The 22837-nt window shown below is 45.4% G+C and overlaps 1 protein-coding gene and 2 long non-coding RNA genes across 4 annotated transcripts in view; 2 read left to right on the top strand and 1 right to left on the bottom strand.

Moving 5' to 3' along the window:
• The window catches only part of LOC122784076, a 15082-nt gene extending 6282 nt beyond the window's left edge, over positions 1-8800 (bottom strand). The window contains exon 1 of the long non-coding RNA XR_006362138.1: positions 8651-8800. This is a non-coding gene — a long non-coding RNA (uncharacterized LOC122784076). The remainder of the gene's footprint in view (positions 1-8650) is intronic.
• slc5a9 (solute carrier family 5 member 9) lies at positions 8260-22837 on the top strand. The gene is made up of 14 exons (XM_044049155.1): positions 8260-8348; positions 8771-8877; positions 8969-9040; positions 9142-9246; positions 9476-9640; positions 10071-10176; positions 10464-10544; positions 10667-10872; positions 17844-17979; positions 18107-18214; positions 18306-18456; positions 18686-18854; positions 18931-19146; positions 22361-22837. Exons 1-14 carry the CDS (start codon positions 8324-8326, stop codon positions 22661-22663), a joined length of 1950 nt encoding a protein of 649 aa, XP_043905090.1. The 5' UTR covers positions 8260-8323; the 3' UTR covers positions 22664-22837.
• On the top strand, positions 11738-16010 carry LOC122784077. Of its 2 annotated transcripts, none has more exons than XR_006362139.1 (3): positions 11738-15301; positions 15456-15588; positions 15985-16010. It is a non-coding gene; the product is annotated as an uncharacterized LOC122784077 (long non-coding RNA). The 2 variants fall into 2 exon arrangements; XR_006362140.1 differs by lacking the exon at positions 15985-16010 and adding an exon at positions 15779-15797.

Here is a 22837-nt window from a genome sequence, read left to right as displayed (position 1 = left end):
AACTGCTCCTGCCTGGAGAGACGGGCTTCCTGGGTGCTCAGGGCTTCTAACCACTGTCTGGTCTCTGCTGAATCCATACTGGCCAGTGTGTACTGTCAAGATGGTTCAGAGAGGACTCAGATGCAGAGGCCTTTTAATGGTCTTTATTGGCACTCGTTAACAAAACACAAGACAGATCCTCTTTACTGAGGGAAAACAAAAGCGAGGCTATGAAAAACTCTAACAAATGGAAAATGCAACGCTCTTCAAAGGAAACGTTGCGGAACTATGGACGAAAAAAAACAAAACACAATCTAAATGATTGGATCTAATCAATCTAACTAATAAAAAGTAAGTCACAATCCTAGTGATTGGAGTTCCTAAAAAGGCTGTGAAAATTTACAAACAGAGGAAAAAGGAGGAAAACAAAAAGGGCTATAAATCTTAACTAAGGTATCAGCTGAAAGGCTATGATAAGAAAACTTACAAATGAAAGCATCGCTCACTAAGAGGATCAAAAACTTGTGGAATCTGTGGCTGTGATGAGGAGCTCTGGTGATCAGGCATGGACGAAAACAAACTGCCTGAGTGACAGCGACTGGACATCGCTGGGTTTCCAAACTTGCCAACTTCAACACAACACTGAAGTACCGTCCAGGAAAAACAAACACAGACGCAGAGTTCCTGTCCCGCATACCTGTGAGTATGGACTCTTACATGAGCGAATGTACAGAGCAGTGCACCCCTGGAGTTTTGAGTGCAATATTCAGCACAGTTGAAACAATTCAATTCAATTCAATTCAATTCAATTTTATTTGTATAGCGCCAAATCATAACATACATTATCTCAAGGCACTGTACATAGACAACATCAAAGAGAGCAGAGACCCCCAACAGTTCACACAATGAGCAAGCACTAGGCATCAGTGGAGAGAAAAAACTCCCTCTTAACAGGAAGAAATCTCTGACAGAACCAGGCTCAGAGATGTGCGGTCATCTGCCTCGACCGGTTGGGGTGAAAGGAAAAATGGGGGATAGTGGAGAGGTGGGGGACAGAAAATGGGGGGAGAGAAAGGACAAGAGGGAGAGACAGAAGAGAGAGAGGGAGACCAGCAGCAGATACACAACAACTGTATCAGGTTACAAGTTTATACAGTTACTGATATCGACTTTTTAATTTACAAAATAATAATAATGGTGACGATGAGCGTAGCCTCGGAAACTGGATCTTGATCCTTCAACCTGCATGATGAGAATACGGAGAGAGAGAGAGAGAGGGAAGGAAGGAAGGACACAAACTAGGGAGAGAAAGAGACAAGGTTAATGACATATAAAAAGTCATAATCAAATGCTGAGTGTGAGAGAGTGAATGTGCGTGTACCACCGGAAAATCCCCCAGCAGTTTAGTTCTATAGCAGCATAACTAAGAGATGGTTTAGGTTTCCCTGAACCAGCTCTAACTATAAGCTTTATCAAAAAGGAAAGTTTTAAGTTTAACTTTAAATACAGAGAGAGTGTCCGCCTCCCGAACTATCATTGGAAGCTGGTTCCACAGGAGAGGAGCCTGGTAGCTAAAGGCTCTGCCTCCCATTCTACTCTTACAGACTCTGGGAACCACAAGTAAACCTGTATTTTGTGACCTAAGTGGTCTATTAGGATGATAGGGTAAGACTAGGTCTTTCAGGTATGAAGGGGCCTGACCATTAAGTGCTTTGTACGTGAGGAGGAGGATTTTAAATTGAATTCTAAACTGTATGGGGAGCCAGTGTAGAGAAGCTAACACTGGAGTTATATGGTCTCTCTTTCTAGTTCCTGTCAGAACTCGTGCTGCAGCATTTTGAATTAACTGAAGGATTCTAACAGACTTGTTAGAACATCCTGCTAATAAGGAGTTACAGTAATCTAATCTAGATGTAACAAAAGCATGAACTAGTTTTTCAGCATCCTGTAAAGACAGAATGTTTCTAATTTTCATAATGTTCCGCAGGTGGAAGAAGGCTGTTCTGGAAATTAGTTTTATGTGTGAATCAAATGACATTTCCTGGTCAAAAGTAACTCCAAGGTTCCTCACAGTGGAACTGGAAGCCAGGGTGATGTCATCTAAAGTGACAATGTGGGCAGAAAGTTTTTCTCTGAGGTGTTTAGGGCCGAGTATAATGACCTCAGTTTTATCTGAGTTTAAAAGTAGAAAGTTACAGGTCATCCAGGACTTAATGTCTCTGAGACATTCCTGGAGTTGAACAACCTGATTTATTTCATCCGGCCTCATCGATAGATATAGCTGTGTGTCATCTGCATAACAATGAAAGTGTATGTTATGCTTTCTAATAATGTTCCCTAGAGGAAGCATATATAAGGTAAAAAGTATAGGCCCAAGCACTGAGCCTTGTGGAACTCCACAATTAACTTGTGTTTGTAATGAGGCTTTATCATTAACGTGAACAAACTGGAATCTATCAGATAAGTATGATTTAAACCAGCAGAGGGCAGCACCTGTGATACCAAGAGTCTGCTCCAATCTCTGCAGTAGAATATCATGATCAATGGTGTCAAATGCAGCACTAAGATCTAACAGGACAAGTAAAGAAACTAGACCAGTATCTGACGCCAAGAGAAGATCATTACTAACTTTAACTAGTGCTGTTTCTGTGCTATGGTTTAATCTAAAACCTGACTGAAAATCTTCAAACAGGCCATTAATGCGCAGATATTCACATAATTGATTGGCAACAGCCTTTTCTAAGATTTTAGAGACAAAGGGAAGATTAGATATCGGTCGGTAATTAGCTAAAATATCTGGGTCAAGGGTCGCTTTTTTTAGAAGGGGTTTAATAACTGCTACTTTAAACGTTTGGGGCACATATCCAGTTAATAAGGATAGATTAATTTGAGTTAATATAGAGTTGTTAATTAAAGGAAACACATCTTTAAACAGTTTGGTGGGGATAGGATCTAACTGACAGGTTGATGGCTTAGATGATGAAACTAATGATGTTAACTCAGGGAGATCTATAGGGGAGAAACTGTCTAACTGTGCACCTGGTGCTTCTAAAGCTCTTGTACTAGAAGATGAGTCAGTCCCAATATGTTATATATAACATATATATTTCTCTAATTGATGTTATTTTATTCACAAAAAAGTTCATAAAGTCATCACTGCTCAGTGTTAAAGGAATAGATGGTTCAGTGGAGCTGTGGCTCTGTGTCATCCTGGCTACAGTGCTGAAAAGAAATCTATGATTATTCTTATTTTCTTCAATTAGAGAAGAATAATAGGCAACTCTAAATAAAAATAATAAATAATAAAATAATAGGAAACACAAAAGCAACACGACCTGGACAGGATTTCGGCCATTACCTGCAGCCCACTTGTCCATGAGTTAGTTGCACACGAACAACCAGACATGAAAGTAACACAACAAGAATTACTACAAACACAGGTGCAAGATCCTGTCATATCCCGTGTACTCCAGTTTAAAGCATCTGGTGAAAAACCAGATAAGAGGATCATGGATAGGGAAGCAACAAAAACTAAGCAACTGTTACGTGAATGGAAAATACTTTATGTTTCTCCAGAGGGTTTGTTAAAGCGCAAAACAGCAACCAGTACTTAACAAGTAACAAGTAGTGCTTCCAGAAAAGTATAAAGAACTTGTACCTTCATTGTGAAATGGGACATTTAGGGGTAGAGCATGTCTTACATCTGGCTAGACGGAGGTTTTATTGGCCTGGGATGCAAAAAGACATCATGTATTTTATATCTCAAATTTGGTTTCCCTGTTAAAATTCATCATGATCAAGGCAAAGACTTTGAGAACCAGTTATTCAGACGCCTGCAAAAATATACAGGCATGACAAACTCAAAAACAACCCCCATCATCCACAAGCAAACCCAGCCGAAAGGTTTAATCGCACCTTGTTATTGATGCTGCAAACCTTGGATGAGGAGAGGAAGGGAAACTGGAGTGACTGTGTGAGTAAAGTTGTACATGCCTACAACTGTACGACCAGCGATGCAACAGGAGATTCCCCTTTCTACTTGCTTTTTGGTAGAAATCCACGTTTGCCAATTGATTTGATCTTTGGAATAAATGAGGAAGAAGGATGTAAGTCACACCAAGAATATGCCCAAAAATGGCAGCAGCAAATGAAAGAGGCATATGAAATTGCATCTAAAACCATTGAAAAGACAACATCAAGAGGAAAAATGTATCATGATCAAAAGAGACAAAGTTCAGTTCTTTCCCCAGGTGACAGGGTTCTGGTGAGGGATATGTCAGAGCGCGGGGGACCAGGGAAATTACACTCGTATTGGGAGAATCAGATACACATTGTGGTTTCTCAAAAGGGGAAAGACAGCCCAGTGTATGAGGTAAAATTTGAATGTGGCACAGGGAGGGGCAGAATCCTCCATCGCAACATGTTAATGCCATGTAACAATTTGTCACTTCAGGAACCAGCTCAAAGCATGCTGGGAGGGCGAAATCCTCATATCCAACAAAGGAAGAGACACAATAAGAATGAATCAAATGAAACATCAGAGGATGCAGAGAGCTCAGATGAGGAAGAATGTTATTGGGCTAATAGGCTGAGGCACTATCACAACCAGCCCGGAGAACAAAATGTTGCACCTCCTGTAACTCCTGAGACAGAACCTCAGCCGGAGTTCAGGTTGGAGACTCCAGTACAAACGTGTGTGGACAACGACGTTATTGGACATGTAACAATTGGATATGACACTCAATAGGTCACACAAATGGCTCAGTCTGTAGATCTGCCTACAGACTGATACACAGATACACCAGAATCCTCTGACATACAGCCACGCAGGTCACAGAGAGAAAGACGTCCTTGAGAGACATTGACATATGACACTTTTGGCCAACCTACTCATCGTGTGGTGGGGCTTCACAAACCCACTATATGTTACATTACATTTTACATTACATGTCATTTAGCAGACGCTTTTATCCAAAGCAACTTACAAAAGTGCATTTAAACATTTGGGTACAAATAAGAGCTAGAAGTAAGTAAGAGCTTCAAGTAGATCAAACTATGAAGTGCTAGTCATAAGTGCGATGTACAAGTTTTTTTTTGTTTTTTTTGTTGTCGTCTTAGTCGAGGTAGAGTCGGAAGAAATGGGTTTTTAGTCGGCGGCGGAAGACGTGGAGGCTTTCAGCTGTCCGGATGTCGATGGGGAGATCGTTCCACCATTTGGGAGCGAGGACAGTGAACAGTCTCGAGTTCTGCGAGTGCCTCTGCGATTCTCTCAGTGAGGGGGCAGCGAGCCGGTTTGCCGATGCAGAGCGGAGTGGGCGGGCTGGGGTGTAGGTTTTGATCATGTCCTGGATGTAGGCTGGACCGGATCTGTTTGTAGCATGGAACGCAAGCACTAGAGTCTTGAAGCGGATGCGAGCAGCTACAGGAAGCCAGTGAAGGGAGCGGAGGAGCGGTGTAGTGTGGGAGAATTTTGGTAAGTTGAAGACCAGTCGAGCTGCTGCATTCTGGATGAGTTGCAGAGGTCTTATGGCACACGCAGGGAGACCAGCCAGGAGGGAGTTGCAGTCATCCAAGCGTGAGATGACAAGAGCCTGGACCAGAACCTGTGCCGCCTTCTGGGTTAGAAGAGGCCGTAGCCTTCGGATGTTGTGCAACATGTATCTGCAAGATCTAGCTGTTGCAGCAATGTTGGCAGTGAGGGAGAGATGGTCATCAAGTGTCACACCCAGGTTCCTTATGAGAAGGCGTTACCGCAGAGTTGTCGAAGGGTGATGGTTAGGTCTGTGGGGGGAGAACCCTTTCCTGGGAGAAAAAGAAACTCAGTCTTGTCGAGATTGAGTTTCAGGTGATGGTCAGACATCCACTGAGAGATGTCAGTCAGACAAGCGGAGATCCGTTCTGCTACCTGTGTGTCGGAGCTTGAGGTCGGAGGTTAACACAGTGGCACCGGTGTATGGACTATGCAGTGTGCCCTGGTTATCTCCACAGCTGTTTGGACCACATCTGGTTTATTCTACTCTTGTTCCTGCAGGATACTACTGAAAAACTGTTATAAATTCGCTATGATTGATGCAGATTATTCAGTGAACAGTGGACACAGTAACATGGACTGCTAGTGAACTGAGTGGCTACTGTCCATTATGGATGTCATGGGATGAGTACAGCAATAAACAAAGTGTGTGGAAAAACATTGTTGGTAAATTGCATGTTTTTCAAATGATGTTCTGATATGGGTTCTATAACTGGACAGTCATAATCTAGATAGTTTAGTATTAAGTTATGGCATTAAAAAAAAATGTGAATGGATTGTTTACAGTATGTGTGGCTATACAAGTCAGAAGTCTCCATGGAATGTATAGTGTGATGAGATCACATGGTATACAATAGTAATATACTTTTATGGTAAAACCTGCTAAAATGCATTTAAAGCCATGTACTTCTTTCTAGGTGTTTAAAGGAAGCTTTTGCCATCAGAGCCGGATTAACGCAAAGGCAAACTAGGCATGTGCCTAGGGCCTGATTGGCAGGGGGCCCAGACAGAAAAAATGACTTGGTCCGCGTTTCAAGACGATTTACGCCCCTCGTCCTGATGACGCGACACTGTCAGGGCGCACTGAGGACAGTCTGCTCCGATCGACAGTCGCGCTGGGGGAAGGTGGGCGGGAGAAGCCGCAGCGAGTGCACATGTCCGTGGCGAGGTCCGGGCGGTGGTTCGCTGTAAACCACCTTCGCCCCGAGCCCTTCCAAGGCGATCTAGAGTCGATCGCGGCGAATTTAAGGAACAAATTTAAGGAACCAAATGTAAATGATCAATTGAACTACTGAAAAATGTTAAATGATATTATTAAATCAACCAAACACAAGAAACAAAAGAGTCTCTGGCCAGAGATATGAACTCAATCAGTTTTAACAGTTTTAACTCAAACGGATCATATTAACAACATAAATTCAACCATTAAACAAAGAGTAAATAGGTAAACAACTAAACCAAACCGTGCCAGATTGTACTTAGCCTTGTACTTGTACTTGGCGTTGGCATTAGCCTTAGCGCTAGCATTAGTTTAGCGCTAGCCTTAGCGTTGCAGTTCCAGTTATAAGTCAGGGTGCATTGGCATCCCTTCCAAAGAGGGAGAGGGGTGAAGAGGTCAGCCGTGGCAGGGAAGACAGCCACCATGCAGCACACAACCAGCAGACAATGCTCTGGTTGCAGCAATAAACACTGCCCCGACCGATCGGCTCGACCCCGGTGAAGACGCTGGATTTGTGCTTGGATGCTAGCGGCACATACAACGACCCGGGAGCAAGAGATCAGGAGGGGGGACACAGCCTACTTTTCTAATCAGCCAGAGGGGCCGGGGTGCAGTCAAACAACTAAATCAATGGTGCCTCATACCACTACATTAGTAACTTTGGTAAGTTTCAGATTTCAATTCATAAATAACATCGATGGAGGGGGGCCCAAAAAATACAGTCTGCCTAGTATAGTCCATTTATTTAATCCGGCTCTGTTTGCCATTGTGTGTTATGTCAGATCTAGGGTGTTATTTTTGATGTTGTACGTACAAGTTGAGTGTTGGTATTACCCTCTAGTCAGAGATGTATTGTTTAACAATGCTAATGTTGAGGACAACATTGATTTTGCAGGGGAGGATTGTAACACCTGAATAGTTATTATAGATTATTTTACAAATTATGTTACAGAAGACTGTTGTTATGTTTTACTATGTTTTACACTGCCAGCTGGGGGCAGAGTCAGAAAAAGATGACTGTCAGCCAAGTAGTGGAGGAGAGTTGTTTGTCTTTCTTTTTCTGTTGTTGTCCAGAGCGTGCTCGGGAGTGGTTGGGTGGTGCTAACTGAGGGATGTGTCGGTTTTGTTTTGCTTGATGTTAATCCTGCTTGTGAGGAATAAAAGGTGAACTAATTCCTGCATCATATCATTGTCTTGTGAGTGGTGTAACATGTACAAAGACACAAATGTGTGTTTACATGTGTACAAAGACACAAATTTGTGTTTACATGTGTACAAAGACACAAATGTGTGTTTACATGTGTACAAAGACACACATTTGTGTTTACATGTGTACAAAGACACAAATGTATGTTTACATGTGTACAAAGACACAAATGTGTGTTTACATGTGTACAAAGACACAAATGTGTCCACAGTATCAGAGGAAGTTTCACATGACATCATGTGTCTCTGATAATCAGCAGCCTGTGAAGTTTGGCCATGTTGTTAAAATGATTAATAATTAAACTAAAGGTTCTCAGTGAAGGGAAACACCTCACTGACTAACACACACACTGATACACACAACCGAGAGACAACGACTAGGAGGAAACATGTCCATTACCACTTTCACCACAGGTCTGTCTTTCTGAGTCTAACTCTCTCTCCTCGGCTGTTCTCACTCTTTGCTGATCTCACTCTCCTCGGCTAATCTCACTCTTTGCTGATCTCATTCTCCTCGGCTAATCTCACTCTTCACGGCTGTTCTCACTCCTCGGCTGATCTCACTCTCCTCAGCTGTTCTCACTACTCGGCTGATCTCACTCTACTCGGCTGTTCTCACTACTCGGCTGATCTCACTCTCCTCGGCTGTTTTCACTGTCCTCAGCTGTTCTTTCTCCTCTGTGCTGATCTCTTGTTGCGCTTCAGCTGGTCATTACCTCATATAAACAGCAGTTTTTACTGTTTTAGTTTCAGCTCCTTCATGTTTCTCCAGCTTTTCTTCTACTGAACAGCTGAATGAAGATCAGCCAGACAAGTGTTTATTCCTGTTCCTGCAGATAGCAGCTCCACTGAAGCTCCGCCCACCTCTGGTCTCCGTGTGGACATAGCTGACATCGCTGTGGTCGTTGTTTACTTCATCTTCGTCATGATCGTTGGAATCTGGGTCAGAAGAGTCTCCACTCACTGATGATCAGCTGATCACAGAGTGTTGATGTTTGTGTCTGATCTCTGACCTCTGTCCGTCTCCTCCTCAGGCGTCAGTTCAAGCCAATCGCAGCACAGTGGGCGGGTACTTCCTGGCTGGACGTTCAATGACCTGGTGGCCTGTGAGTTTCCTCCTCAGCTCCATCTTAAAGGGACAGTTCAGGTTTTTTAAAGCATGGTGGTAAAGTATGAAGTCTCTGTGTCTATGTTACATTGTTGACAGATCGGAGCGTCTCTCATGTCCAGTAACGTGGGCAGTGGTCTGTTTATTGGTCTGGCAGGAACAGGAGCAGCTGGGGGCGTGGCAGTTGGCGGGTTTGAATGGAATGTAAGAAAAACACTAGTGAAAATATTAGTGATTTAATGTGTCTGAAACGCACTTCAGTGTGTGTGTGTGTCTCTGTGTCTGTGCGTACATCTGTGTGTGTGTGTGTGAGTGTGTGTGCGTATGTCTGTGTGTGTGTGCGTCGTCTGTGCGTCGCCTGTCGCACGCTGTGCATCGTCTGTGTCTGTGTGTGTGTGTGTGTGTGTGTGTGTGTGTGTGTGTGTGTATGTAGGCAGCCTGGGTCCTTGTAGCTCTTGGTTGGATATTTATTCCCGTCTACATCTCAGCAAACGTGGTGACAATGCCTGAATATCTCGCCAAACGCTTTGGAGGACGGAGGATAAGGATTTATATGTCTGTGCTGTCACTGATCCTCTACATCTTCACCAAGATATCTGTGAGACACACACACACACTCACACATGATCCATCATTTCAGACAGACAGACAGATGACTTTATTAATCCCTTTGGGAAATTAACAAATTTCAGAGCATGAAGTGTGTGCTAATGTGTGTAATGTGTGTCCAGGTATTACTAATGTTGTGGGGACCTAAACCTGTTTACACAGTCACATTATGGGGACTTGTCTTCCTTGTGGGGACAAAAAGCAAGTCCGCATAACGTAAATTACTACATTTTAAGGTGAAGGTATGTTTTAAGGTTAGGCTGAGATTGAGATTAGGGTTAGGGTTAGGATTAGGATTAGGCCAGTAGTAATTGTGGTTAGGGTTAGAGTAAATCTCCAGGAAATGAATGTAAGTCAATGCAATATCCCCTCATGTCATGAATGTCGAACATGAGTGTGTGTGTGTGTGTGTGTCACAGACAGACATCTTTTCAGGAGCCTTGTTCATCCAGATGTCGTTTGGTTGGGACCTTTATTTGTCCACAGGAATCCTGCTGCTGGTCACTGCTGCTTATACTGTGGCAGGTACACACACTCACACCTCACACACACAGACACACACGCAAACGCAAACACAACTGCACATACACTCACGCACAAAGACACACGCACACAGACACACACGCACACACACAGAAAGTCCACACAAATTCATTGATTTTAGTTCACAGTAACACAGGAGCTGCTGGCCACGCCCATTTTTACATCCCCCAACTGTTGTAAAGTTGTTTCTCATAAATTAATAAAAACAAAATAATAAAATTATGACATTTTATTGTGTTCAGTGGATTAAAGTCACTTTTTTCACGTAGGTGGTTTAGCAGCAGTGATCTATACTGATGCTCTACAGACTGTCATCATGGTGGGAGGAGCCTTGACACTCATGTTTATAGGTAACACGCACACACACACACACACACACACACATATTAAATACTCATTATATAATGATTGTGCAGTGATAACACAGACAGGGTTACTCGTGTGTGTTTGTGCGTGTCTCTGTGTGTGTCAGCCTTCTCTAAAGTGGGCTGGTACCAGGGTCTCGTGGATGGTTACATGTCAGCCGTTCCCTCGGTAACGGTTGCCAACACTTCCTGTCACCTCCCTCGCAGCGATGCGTTCCGGATGTTCAGAGATCCGGTTTCCGGGGATTTACCGTGGCCCGGTCTCATCTTTGGACTCACGGTGCTGGCCACATGGGTGTGGTGTACTGACCAGGTCCCGTGACTGAATTATACTCATATTAATAATCATTAATCATCATTCACCACCAACATGCAGTCATAGTGATTTATTATGAAGTGCCACAAGGGGCATCGTTCCATGACCTGAAGATGTTACAGAAATAACCTCCGTCCCCCTCTGCCATCCCTGGGACCAAAGCTCCTCCCCCAAACAAACATGTTAACATTGAGAAAGTTATTTAATTCTTCAGTTTTCTTAATTCTTCAGAGGTCACTGTCAGCTCGCTCAGTGTCTCATTTGTTCATGTGGGTTTCATGTGTTCATGAGTGTCTCATGTGTGTTTCATGTGTTCATAGGTGATTGTTCAGAGGTCACTGTCAGCTCGCTCAGTGTTTCATGTGTGTTTCATGCGTTCATAGGTGATAGTTAGAGGTCACTGTCAACTCGCTCAGTGTTTCATGTGTTCATGTGGGTTTCATGTGTTCATAGGTGATAGTTCAGAAGTTACTGTCAGCTTTCTCAGTGTCTCATGTGTTCATGTGTGTTTCATGTGTTCATAGGTGATAGTTCAGAGGTCACTGTCAGCTCACTCAGTGTCTCATGTGTTCATGTGTGTGTGAGCTTCACTGCTCACGGTGGGTTCACGAAGGATGTAAGAGCCTGGGTTTCTTGTGAAAATAGTCCAGTTTATTGTCAAAGGTGGCATAAACAGATAAAGTCCAACTGAAACGTCTCAAAAGTCTCAACAAAAAAGCGCCGCCGTCACTCTGACGGCTGGGGGCTGCATCCGCTGTGTTTCTACAGCCGTCTCCACTCTGCTTCTCTCTCTGGACCCAGCGTACTGCAAGAGACCAGAACCAGGTTACAAGTGTGCTTATATAGCTGACTGATTACCTGATTCTGTCCAGCTGTCTGATCACCGGCTGAGCCACTCCTCCCACTCCTCCAGCAGCCGCCGCTATAACCATACCCCACTGCCACATACCCCCACCGCCCGACTTAGGCCAGGATCCCACTGGCCGCAAGCCCACTCCCCCCCCCTCCACGAAGTGAGAGAGAAAGTCAGCCACGACCATGCGGTTACCCGGCCTATGGATCACCTCGAACCGGAAGGGCTGTAACGCCAGATACCAGTGAGTGATCCGTGCATTGGCATCTTTCATGCAGTGGAGCCATTGGAGCGGGGCATGGTCCGACCAGAGGGTGAATGTGCGCCCCAGGAAGTAGTAGCGGAGGGCCCCAACCGCCCACCGTATGGTGAGGCACTCTTTCTCCACCGTACTGTAGTTCACCTCCCGCTGAGCCAGCTTTCGGCCAATGTACAGTACAGGGCGGTCGATCCCCTCCACCTCCTGTGACAAAACACCACCCAGCCCGCTGTTCGAGGTGTCGGTCTGCAGGATGAAAGGGAGAGAAAAGTTAGGTGTGTACAAAAGTGGCTCCCCACAGAGGGCTCGCTTTACTTTTCTCAAACCCCAGCTGACAAGGCTCAGTCCACTGAACCGGATCTGAGGCAACCCTTTCGGTTCAGGTCGGTTAGGGGGCTGGTCAGCTCCAAGAAAGCTGGAATGAACCTTCTATAGTAACCAGCCAGCCCCAGAAACCACCTGACCTCTTTTTTTGTCTTGGGTTTTGGGCAGGCTGCAATCGCTGCCATCTTTTGTATCTGTGGACGCACCTGCCCGCCCCCCAAGTGGTACCCCAAATACCGTACCTCCCTCCGTCCAAAAGCACACTTCCCCGGATTGGCCGTGAGCCCTGCCTTTCTCAGGGACTCAAGCAAACTATGAATGATGACGTCATCCAAGTAGGCCGCAGCATATGCAGAGTGAGGCCGCAGCACCCGGTCCATGAGGCGCTGAAATGTAGCTGGGGCCCCGAACAACCCGAATGGAAGTGTGACAAATTGGTACAAACCATACGGAGTGGAGAAGGCCGTCTTTTCCCTGGACTCTAGCAACAAGGGAATCTGCCAGTAGCCCTTGATCAATTCAGTGTCCAGCCAATCCAGGAGTTCGTCGACCCGGGGCATTGGATTCGCATCGAATTTGGACACCTCGTTGACCCTACGATAGTCCACACAGAACCGTACTGACCCATTGGACTTGCGCACCAGCACGATGGGGCAACACCAGTCACTGTTGGATTCTTCTATTACCCCCATCTCCAACATAGCCCGAAGCTCTGCCTGAACAATTTTTCTCTTGTGTTCTGGCAGCCGATAGGGCCGTGAACGCACTGTCAGGCCCGGGGGTGTTTCTATGTGGCAGGGGAGAGAACACGTCACCAAACCGCCGCTGCAACGAGGCCGCGTCTGTTCTCTGGCCCTGCAAGAGATAGTCGTCAACGGGGACTGGCGCTGACTGGTTCGAATTAGTCACCTCCGGCCCTAACTCGTCCCTCTCTATTACCGTGGTAGCCAGAGAAACAGCCGCCACCTCCCTCCAGGCTTTGAGGAGGTTGAGGTGGTAAATCTGCGTTGCTCCGCCCTTGTCAGAACGCACAACCTCATAGTCAACATCCCCCACTCGCCGTGTGACCACAAAGGGCCCTTGGACGCTGTTGACATTCCTGGGCCTGGAGCAAATTCTCCCATGATAACTGACCCAGTGAATTTAGTTTTGCCCGCAGGTCCAGGACGTACTGTACCTCATTTTTGCTGGTGCTTGGACCCGCCTCCCAGTTTTCCTTAACCAGGTCCAAGACACCCCGAGGTTTTCTGCCGAACAGGAGTTCAAACGGAGAAAATCCTGTGGAGGCCTGGGGAACCTCCCGCACCGCAAACAACAGAGGGTCCAACCAGTTATCCCAATTACGGCTATCCTCGTGTAAAAACTTACGAATCATGTTCTTTAGTGTCTTGTTAAACCGCTCCACCAGGCCGTCGGTCTGGGGATGGTAGACACTAGTCCGGATTGAGCGGACGTCCAGTAATTCGTATAGCTCGCATAGTGTACGTGACATAAATGATGTGCCCTGATCAGTCAGGATCTCTTTCGGGATCCCAACTCGGGAGTTAACTTGAAACAGTGCCTGCGCAACACTCTTTGCAGAGATATTGCGCAGGGGCACTGCTTCAGGATAACGCGTCGCATAGTCCACTAGGACTAACACAAAGCGATATCCCCGTGCGTTCCGGTCTAATGGCCCGATGAGGTCCATGGCAATTCTATCAAAAGGGACCTCAATTAGTGGTAATGAGCGCAACGGCGCTTTTGGGGTGGCCGGTGGATTGACTAACTGGCCTTCACGGCAGGATGCACACCACCGACTTACATCCGCCCGAATGTCCGGCCAGTAAAATCGGGCCATGATCCGGTTCAGTGTTTTATCATATCCCAGGTGGCCATGGGGTTGTGATGAGCCGCCTGGAAAATTGTTTCGCGACGGCTTTTCGGTACCAATAACTGGGTGAGCTCTTCTCCGGTCCGAGGGTCACGACTCGCTTTGTATGGTCTGTCCCTAATGATGACAAAGTAGAGGTGAATGAGTACTGTGTTAGAAGATTGAAGGGTGTGTGAGGCGAGTACTAACTCCAGCCTTGACTCTATGTTTTCGCCCTTTAAAATAAATTTCCAGAGCCACCACTGGAAAATCGTGAATATCCCCATGCACACACCTCACCCTCACCCACGATGCCTCTAACAATGCCCCGGGTCAAACCAGATGCTGGTGGATCATGGTCTGTTCACAACCAGAATCCAGCAGAGCCTAGTGTGTACCCCTCTGTATACATACCGGTATACGGTACGTCCCTTCCGAACCGGGGGAGGGGGCCGGCGGCCCAGCAACCCAAACCACTTGCCGCACCTCCATGAGAGGGCACTCTGCCCGGATGTGGCCGGGCTGCCAACACCGCCAGCACACCTGCCCTGGCGTCTGAGGAGCCCCCCGGGATGCCGAGTGATCAGACATGTAGGCTGGGCCCTGTGGGACAGAAGGCAGAGGGTTATTAACGGACCGGAGCAATGCATGCTCCGGGTGTGTGTGTGTGTGTGTGTGTGTGTGTGGTGCAGGGGCTGGTGTGGCTGTCGCTGATAATCTCTTCCTTGGGGCTGGAGTGGGACGGCCAGTGGGAATCTCCTCTGGCTTGGCCTCCTCCCTCATGCTCCACCGGGGAAGGGAGAGGTGGTCTTCTGCGAGTACGACCACTGCCTCGATGTTGGGGGGACGGTGGCACTGGACCCAATTAGAAGTGGACGATGGTAACCCAGCGATGAACTGCTGTCCCACGACGTCCTCTGCAGAGTTGGTCCCCGGTTGGAGTCAGCGCCTCGCTGCATCCAGGAGCTGCTGCGCGTATGCAAAGGGGCGGCCGGCTTCTTCAAAAGAGAGTCCCCTGAACCGCCACCGGTGTCCCTCCGGAGTCCTGCCCAGCCGGTCCTAAATGGCTCTCTTCAGCTGGGCGAAGTTGTGACGTGCGGCCGCTGGCAGACTGTGCGCAGCCAGCTGCGCCACCCCGGTGAGCAAGGGGAGGAGCCGGGCCGCCCAAGGTTACAAGTGTGCTTATATAGCTGTCTGATCACTCCTCCCTCTCTGAGCTACTCCTCCCTCTCCTCCAGCACCCGCTGCTCTAACCATACCCCACTGCCATAGTGTGTTTCATGTGTTCATAGGTGATAGTTCAGAGGTCACTGTCAGCTCGCTCAGTGTCTCATGTGTTCATGTGGATTTCAGTGTTCATAGGTGATAGTTCAGAGGTCACTGTCAGCTCGCTCAGTGTTTCACGTGTGTTTCATGTATTCATAGGTGATAGTTGTCACTGTCAGCTAGCTCAGTGTCTCATGTGTTCATGTGTGTTTCATGTGTTCATAGGTGATAGTTCAGAGGTTACTGTCAGCTTTCTCAGTGTCTCATGTGTTCATGTGTGTTTCATGTGTTCATAGGCGAGAGGTCACTGTCAGCTCTTCAGTGTCTCATGTGTTTCATGTGTTCATAGGTGATAGTTCAGAGGTCACTGTCACAGTGTTTCAGTGTTTTCACTGTCAGTGTTTCATGTGTGTTTTATGTGTTCATAGGTGATAGTTCAGCGGGTCACTGTCAGCTCGCTCAGTGTTTCATGTGTGTTTCATTTATTCATAGGTGATAGTTCAGAGGTCACTGTCAGCTCGCTCAGTGTTTCGCGTGTGTTTCATGTAGTCATAGGTAATAGTTCAGAGGTCACTGTCAGCTAGCTCAGTGTCTCATGTGTTCATGTGGGTTTCATGTGTTCATAGGTGATAGTTCAGAGGTTACTGTCAGCTTTGTCAGTGTCTCATGTGTTCATATGTGTTTCATGTGTTCATAGGTGATAGTTCAGAGGTCACTGTCAGCTGCTTAGTGTCTCATGTTTGTGTTCATAGGTGATAGTTCAGAGGTCACTGTCAGCTCGCTCAGTGTCTCATGTGTTCATCAGTGTCTCATGTGTGTTTCATGTGTTCATAGGTGATAGTTTAGAGGTCACTGTCAGCTCAGTGTCTCATGTGTTCATGAGTGTCTCATGTGTGTTTCATGTGTTGATAGGTGATAGTTCAGGGTCACTGTCAGTCAGCTCAGTCTCATGTGTTCATCAGTGTCTCATGTGTGTTTCATGTGTTCATAGGTGATAGTTCAGAGGTCACTGTCAGCTCACTCAGTGTTTCATGTGTTCATGAGTGTCTCATGTGTGTTTCATGTGTTCATAGTTGATAGTTCAGAGGTCACTGTCAGCTCACTCAGTGTTTCATGTGTATTTTATGTGTTCATAGATGATAGTTCAGAAGTCACCATCAGCTCCTCAGTGTCTCATGTGTTTCATGTGTTCATAGGTGATAGTTCAGAGGTCACTGTCGGTCAGTGTCTCATGTGTTCATGCGTGTTTCATGTGTTCATAGGTGATAGTTCAGAGCTCATTGTCAGCTTGCTCAGTGTCTCATGTGTTCATAAGTGTCTCATGTGTGTTTCATGTGTTCATAGGTGATAGTTCAGAGGGCACTGTCAGCTCGCTCAGTGTTTCATGTGTTCATGAGTGTCTCATGTGTGTTTCATATGTTCATAGGTGATAGTTCAGAGGTCACTGTCAGCTCACTCAGTGTTTCATGTGTGTTTTATGTGTTCATAGGTGATAGTTCAGAGGTCACTGTCAGCTCACCTCAGTGTCTCATGTGTGGATTTCAGTGTTCATAGGTGATAGTTCAGAGGTCACTGTCAGCTCGCTCAGTGTTTCGTGTGTTTCATGTATTCATAGGATAGTTCAGAGGTCACTGTCAGCTCACAGTGTTTCGTGTGTTTCATGTATTCATAGGTAATAGTTCAGAGGTCACTGTCTCTAGCTCAGTGTCTCATGTGTTCAGGTTTCATGTGTTCATAGTTCAGAAGTCACTGTCAGCTCACTCAGTGTTTCATGTGTGTTTTATGTGTTCATAGGTGATAGTTCAGAGGTCACTGTCAGCTTGTGTCTCATGTGTTCATGTGGTTTGTGTTCATAGGTGATAGTTCAGGGTCACTGTCAGCTCAGTGTTTCCGTGTGTTTCATGTATTCATAGGTGATAGTTCAGAGGTCACTGTCAGCTCACTCAGTGTTTCATGTTGTTTCATTCATAGGTAATAGTTCAGAGGTCACTGTCAGCTAGCTCAGTGTCTCATGTGTTCATGTGGGTTTCATGTGTTCATAGGTGATAGTTCAGAGGTTACTGTCAGCTTTCTCAGTGTCTCATGTGTTCATGTGTGTTTCATGTGTTCATAGGTGATAGTTCAGAGGTCACTGTCAGCTCAGTGTTTCATGTGTTCATGAGTGTCTCATGTGTGTTTCATGTGTTCATAAGTGACAGTTCAGAGGTCACTGTCAGCTCAGTGTTTCATGTGTTCATGAGTGTCTCATGTGTGTTTCATATGTTCATAGGTGATAGTTCAGAGTTCACTGTCAGCTCGCTCAGTGTCTCATGTGTTCATCAGTGTCTCATGTGGCTTTCATGTGTTCATAGATGATAGTTCAGAAGTCACCATCAGCTCACTCAGTGTCTCATGTGTGTTTCATGTGTTCATAGGTGATAGTTCAGAGGTCACTGTCAGCTCGCTCAGTGTCTCATGCCAAAGGAGGAAGTGTATTAGGAGGTTACCTCAAACTTCTGCCCATGTTTTTCATCGTGATGCCAGGAATGATCAGCAGAACACTTTTCCCCGGTCAGTCTGTCTATAATCTCATATAAACGAAAGTGGTGCAAAAGGAACATTTCACAAAAAACAATAATAATTTTTATTTAATTCATACATTCCAAATAAAAATGCTTGTGTGTGTGTTCGTGTGTAGATGAGGTTGGTTGTGTAGATCCAGTTGTGTGTCAGAGTGTGTGTGGAGCTTCAGTCGGCTGCTCTAACATCGCTTACCCTAAACTAGTGGTGGAGCTGATGCCTGTGGGTGAGTCACACACGCACACGCACACGCACACCTACATTCTGTCTGTCTCTCTTTCACTCACTCTCTCTCTCTGTGTTTCTGTGGTTGTCAGGTGTGCGTGGTCTGATGTTGGCGGTCATGCTCGCCGCTCTCATGTCCTCTCTGACGTCCATCTTTAACAGCAGTGCCACCTTGTTCACTCTGGATCTTTACCACAGAGCAAGACCTCGAGCCTCAGAGATGGAGCTCATGGTCGTAGGAAGGTCAGCTGACCTATGACCTCTGACCTCACACTCACCTTACACACCACTGTGTCTTTAAAATTGATGCATGTGGTGCAGTAGTGCAGCAACTGTTTGAACACTAGAGGTCGCTGTTTGTTATTTTACATAAATAACAGAGAAATGTTTACGTGTGTGTGTCTGTGTCTGTGTGTGTGTGTGACGTCTGCTCATCCTAACACTGCTGTGTGTGTGTGTGTGTGTGTGTCAGAGTGTTTATCCTGGTCCTGGTGTGTGTGAGTCTCTTGTGGATTCCAGTCATTCAAACAGCCAACAGTGGTCAGCTGTTTGACTACATCCAATCAGTGACCAGCTTCCTGGCTCCGCCCATTACAGCTGTTTTCTTAATGGCCATCTTCTGGCCACGAGCCAATGAGCAGGTCAGTCTCTCTCACTCACACAAATTTAATACACGTAAAATATAGCACTGCAATTGTGTGTGTTCGCGTGTGTCAGGGAGCGTTCTGGGGTCTGATGTCCGGTCTCCTCGTTGGTCTGATCCGGATGGTTCTGGAGTTCTCGTACGAGGTTCCAGCCTGTGGACAGGTTGACCTTCGACCTGCCATCCTCGCTGATGTTCACTACCTGTACTTTGCTCTCATCCTATTGGCTATCACCAGCATGGTCATCGTCGTTGTCAGTCTGGTCACCGCCCCCATACCTGAGGAACATGTGAGGGACATGTGGACAACATACAGTATACTGACCCTAAAGGGACAGTTCAGGCCCCTGCTACTGAGAACCTGGCAGACTCATGAAAAGATGGCTGAAAGTGAAGTTTGTAAAGCACTCTCTCCCACACACACTCACTTTCCCACACCAAAGTCCAGAGAGAAAATCAGTGATTTTAGCTGCAGGGACACTGCTTCCTCGTGTGGTCACTTTGTGTCACTGAGGTCAATCTGAACAACAGATTTCAAACACTGAAGTGACAAAAAAGACATTTGAACTTAGTGATGGAGGCAGCAGTGGATCAACAACTACTGTGTGTGTGTGTGTGTGTGTGTGTGTGATGTTAAAATCACTGGTTTTCTTTGGACTTTGGTGTGAGTGTGTGTGTGGGAGAGTGAGCGTGTGTGTGTGGGAGAGTGAGTGTATGGGTGTGTGTGTGTGTGTGTGTGGGAGAGTGAGTGCTTTACTGTCAGTCTGTTTTCACAGAGTGAGAGTGTCATGTTATGTTGGTTCTCAGCAGCAGGGCGACACGTTAAAAATACTTTAATTATCATATAGACTGTGTCCCATTCCAGGGACTGGACCCTACGGAGTGTGGATTTGTCGGCCGGATGTTGTCAAATTGCGTCACAGCGCAGCGATATAGGCTGTCCCAATTCAAACAGTCTACGTCAACTCCTTCGTATCCAGCCAACGTATGTGGCCGACGTTAGCTTGTTTGGGAAGGATAGGTCTGATGTATCCTTCTTAGCCGACCATATCCCATAATCTTTGCGCGCCACCGACAAATCTCTGAATATAAGCAAGATGGAGGAGGGAAGCATCTCGAGTGGCAGCAGCAAGTTTGTTATAAAATGTAAGTATGACAAATCAATCAAACAAAACAAATGAAACGTGTTTTCTGTACTAAAAGTCGTACTGCTATTGATAAGCGCTAGTCGCAAGACTGGCCACTGCATTTGCTGTTCGCTGTCTGCAAGCACCGGGAAACAGTCGTTTCAATCACGGCGTAACTTTTAAACTTTTGTTTTAAGTTAAACTTGACTTAACATAGATGTGGCGGGTGTATATAATGCTTATTTTGCCACGTACACTAATTATAGTTGGTGGTATGAAAGAAACATACCATAATCATTTTATTAAGTTGAAGGGACCAAGGATCAGACGGCTGAATTTATTCGCCTGTTGTCTGGCAGTAAAACATAAATATTACATTGGTAATTCCTAAAAATAAGCATAATGTTATCCCTATAATGATAATTTTAACTCTGAAAGGGGGCAGCACCATGTGTAATTTAAAACCCCTGTACTAAAACTACTGATACATCTTCCCTTGTTGTCTTTTGTCTTTGAATAGTACTATTTTGGAAAGAATGGGCCTGCAGGGGGCGACATAACTCCCTTGCAGGCAAAAAAAAGTGGGACACCCTGAAAAAAAATTATAAAGTATTCAATTCAATTTAATTTTCTTTGTATAGCTCCAAATCATAACATACATGATCTCAGGTCTGTACATAGACAACATCAAGGAGAGCAGAGAACCCCAACAGTTCACACAATGAGCAAACACTAGGCATCAGTGGAGAGAAAAAACTCCCTCTTAACAGAAGAAGAAATCACTGACAGAACCAGACTCAGAGATGTGCGGTCATCTGCCTCGACCGGTTGGGGTGAAAGGAAAAATGGGGGACAGAAAATGGGGGGAGAGAAAGGACAAAAGGGAGATGAGGGAGAGACAGAGGAGAGAGACAGACCAGGAGCAGATACACAACAACTGTATCAGGTTACAAGTTTATACAGTTGATGATATTGACTTTTTAATTATGGCACAATAATTATGGTGATGATATGGGTAGCCTCGGAAACTGGATCTTGATCCCGCAACCTGCATGATGAGAATACAGAGAGAGAGAGAGGGAAGGAAGGAAAGACACAAACTAGGGAGAGAAAGAGACAAGGTTAATGACATATTAAAAGTCATAATCATATCCTGAGTGTGACAGAGTGAATGTGCGTGCACCACAGGAAACTATGTATGTAGTATGTATATATGAGTTTGATAAATCTCTTCAGTGTTTTACATTATATTTGGTTTATCATAATATTATATAATTATAATTAATAATATACTTTTTATAAAATGTATTTCATTGTTGTTATTGTGGACTTTAATGATGAATCCTCTGTTTCAGGCTCAGGGGAAGGAGTGAGTGGGTAAGCCCACTGCTGTCACTTGGCCCTGGTATGTTCACATGGATGAGGTGCTGGGACAGAACCACTCCATTGCTCCACCTGTCCTTATCTCCTCCATCCCTGAGGACAGACCAGGGCCAAGTTCAGCAGTGGGTGGATGACAGGAGGGCGGCGAGGAAGAGGAAGAAGAGGAGGAGGAGGAGGTGCAGGTGCCCCAAAAAGGAAGAGGGACAAGGAGGGGGAACTTGTCGACCTCCTCAGGGAGGACATGAAGCGACAGAGGGAGATGGAGGAGAGGAACGAGAGGAGGATGGACAGACTCCTCTCCATCTTTGAAATGTGTCACAAAAGATTAAATAAAAAAATTTAAAAATGTGTTTATATGTTGTTTATATTGATTAATAATATACTGTTCAATAGATTAATGAATTTGATTTTATTATTTAAATAGAAAAAACTATTAGACAAATATGCAAAACATACTATATTAACATTTTAAATTAACACAACTATACATTAAATAACATTGAAATTATTAACACCTTTGAAATAAATGATTTTTCATGAGTATGATTAAAAAGATAATGAACTCTAAACCCTCCATCAAAATAAATAAATAAACTAAACTCAATTAAAATGAATAAAACAAAAACTGACTAAAACTATTCGACTACAAACAATCTTACTAAACTAACTACTACTAAACAACTTAACCAAACAATAAATATATGATTATAATAGCTAACAAATTCATTTAGACATACAAAATTTCTTGCTAGCTAAGGGGAGCTGTAGAGCCGGCAAGTGTTGTCTACCGCCTGCCATAATTAGAAGAAGAAGAAGAAGCCGAAGGATTGGTGACGTAACTGGGGGGCGCTTGACTTCCGGGTCCTCCTAAGCGTTCAGTCGACCGTGCACTCCGTCGGGTCCAGTCCCTGGAATGGAACACAGTTATAGACTGTGCAGAGAACATGTGTGACACATAACTTAAACAGCCATTTATTGGTCTTCTGTCCTCCAGCTGCACAGACTGACCTGGTGGTCCAGGTTTAGTCAGGAGCCTCGTGTCGACCTCACAGGACCGTATCTGACCCCTGACCCGCCAACCTCTGACCTCAGTGCTGACTCAGAGCGCGCGGCAGGCCCATGTTGGCGGCGTGCGGTGCTGAGGTTCTGTGGTCTGACAGGATCCAGTTCTGGTCCTGCTGTGGTGGACAGTGAGTTGAACTCTCTGGAGGAGGATCCGTTCTGGAGACAAGTGTGTGACGCCAACACTCTGCTGCTGCTCGCCGTCAGTGTCTTCCTGTGGGGATTCTTTGCCTGACACATGACAGGAAACTCCTGGACAGGAAGTGAAAGCCTGGCTCACTGACTTTTTCAGGATCTTAAACTTTTATTTAAGATTAAACTGATTTGTTTTTCTGACCAATGTAAAACATTTTTATTACAACATTTAAGTTTTACAAAATGTGTTTGTCAATAAAGACTTCACACACGA

Source organism: Solea senegalensis, linkage group LG17, assembly GCF_019176455.1.
Source record: "Solea senegalensis isolate Sse05_10M linkage group LG17, IFAPA_SoseM_1, whole genome shotgun sequence".
NCBI classification, from domain to species: domain Eukaryota; kingdom Metazoa; phylum Chordata; class Actinopteri; order Pleuronectiformes; family Soleidae; genus Solea; species Solea senegalensis.
This window is presented reverse-complemented; position numbering and strand designations above follow the sequence as displayed.

Coding starts and splice junctions, on each gene's coding strand:
- slc5a9 (XM_044049155.1), top strand. CDS start 8,324: ATGTCCATTACCACTTTCACCACAG. Junction 8,349..8,770: donor CATTACCACTTTCACCACAG/GTCTGTCTTTCT, acceptor CTGTTCCTGCAG/ATAGCAGCTCCACTGAAGCT. Junction 9,641..10,070: donor ACATCTTCACCAAGATATCT/GTGAGACACACA, acceptor TGTGTGTCACAG/ACAGACATCTTTTCAGGAGC.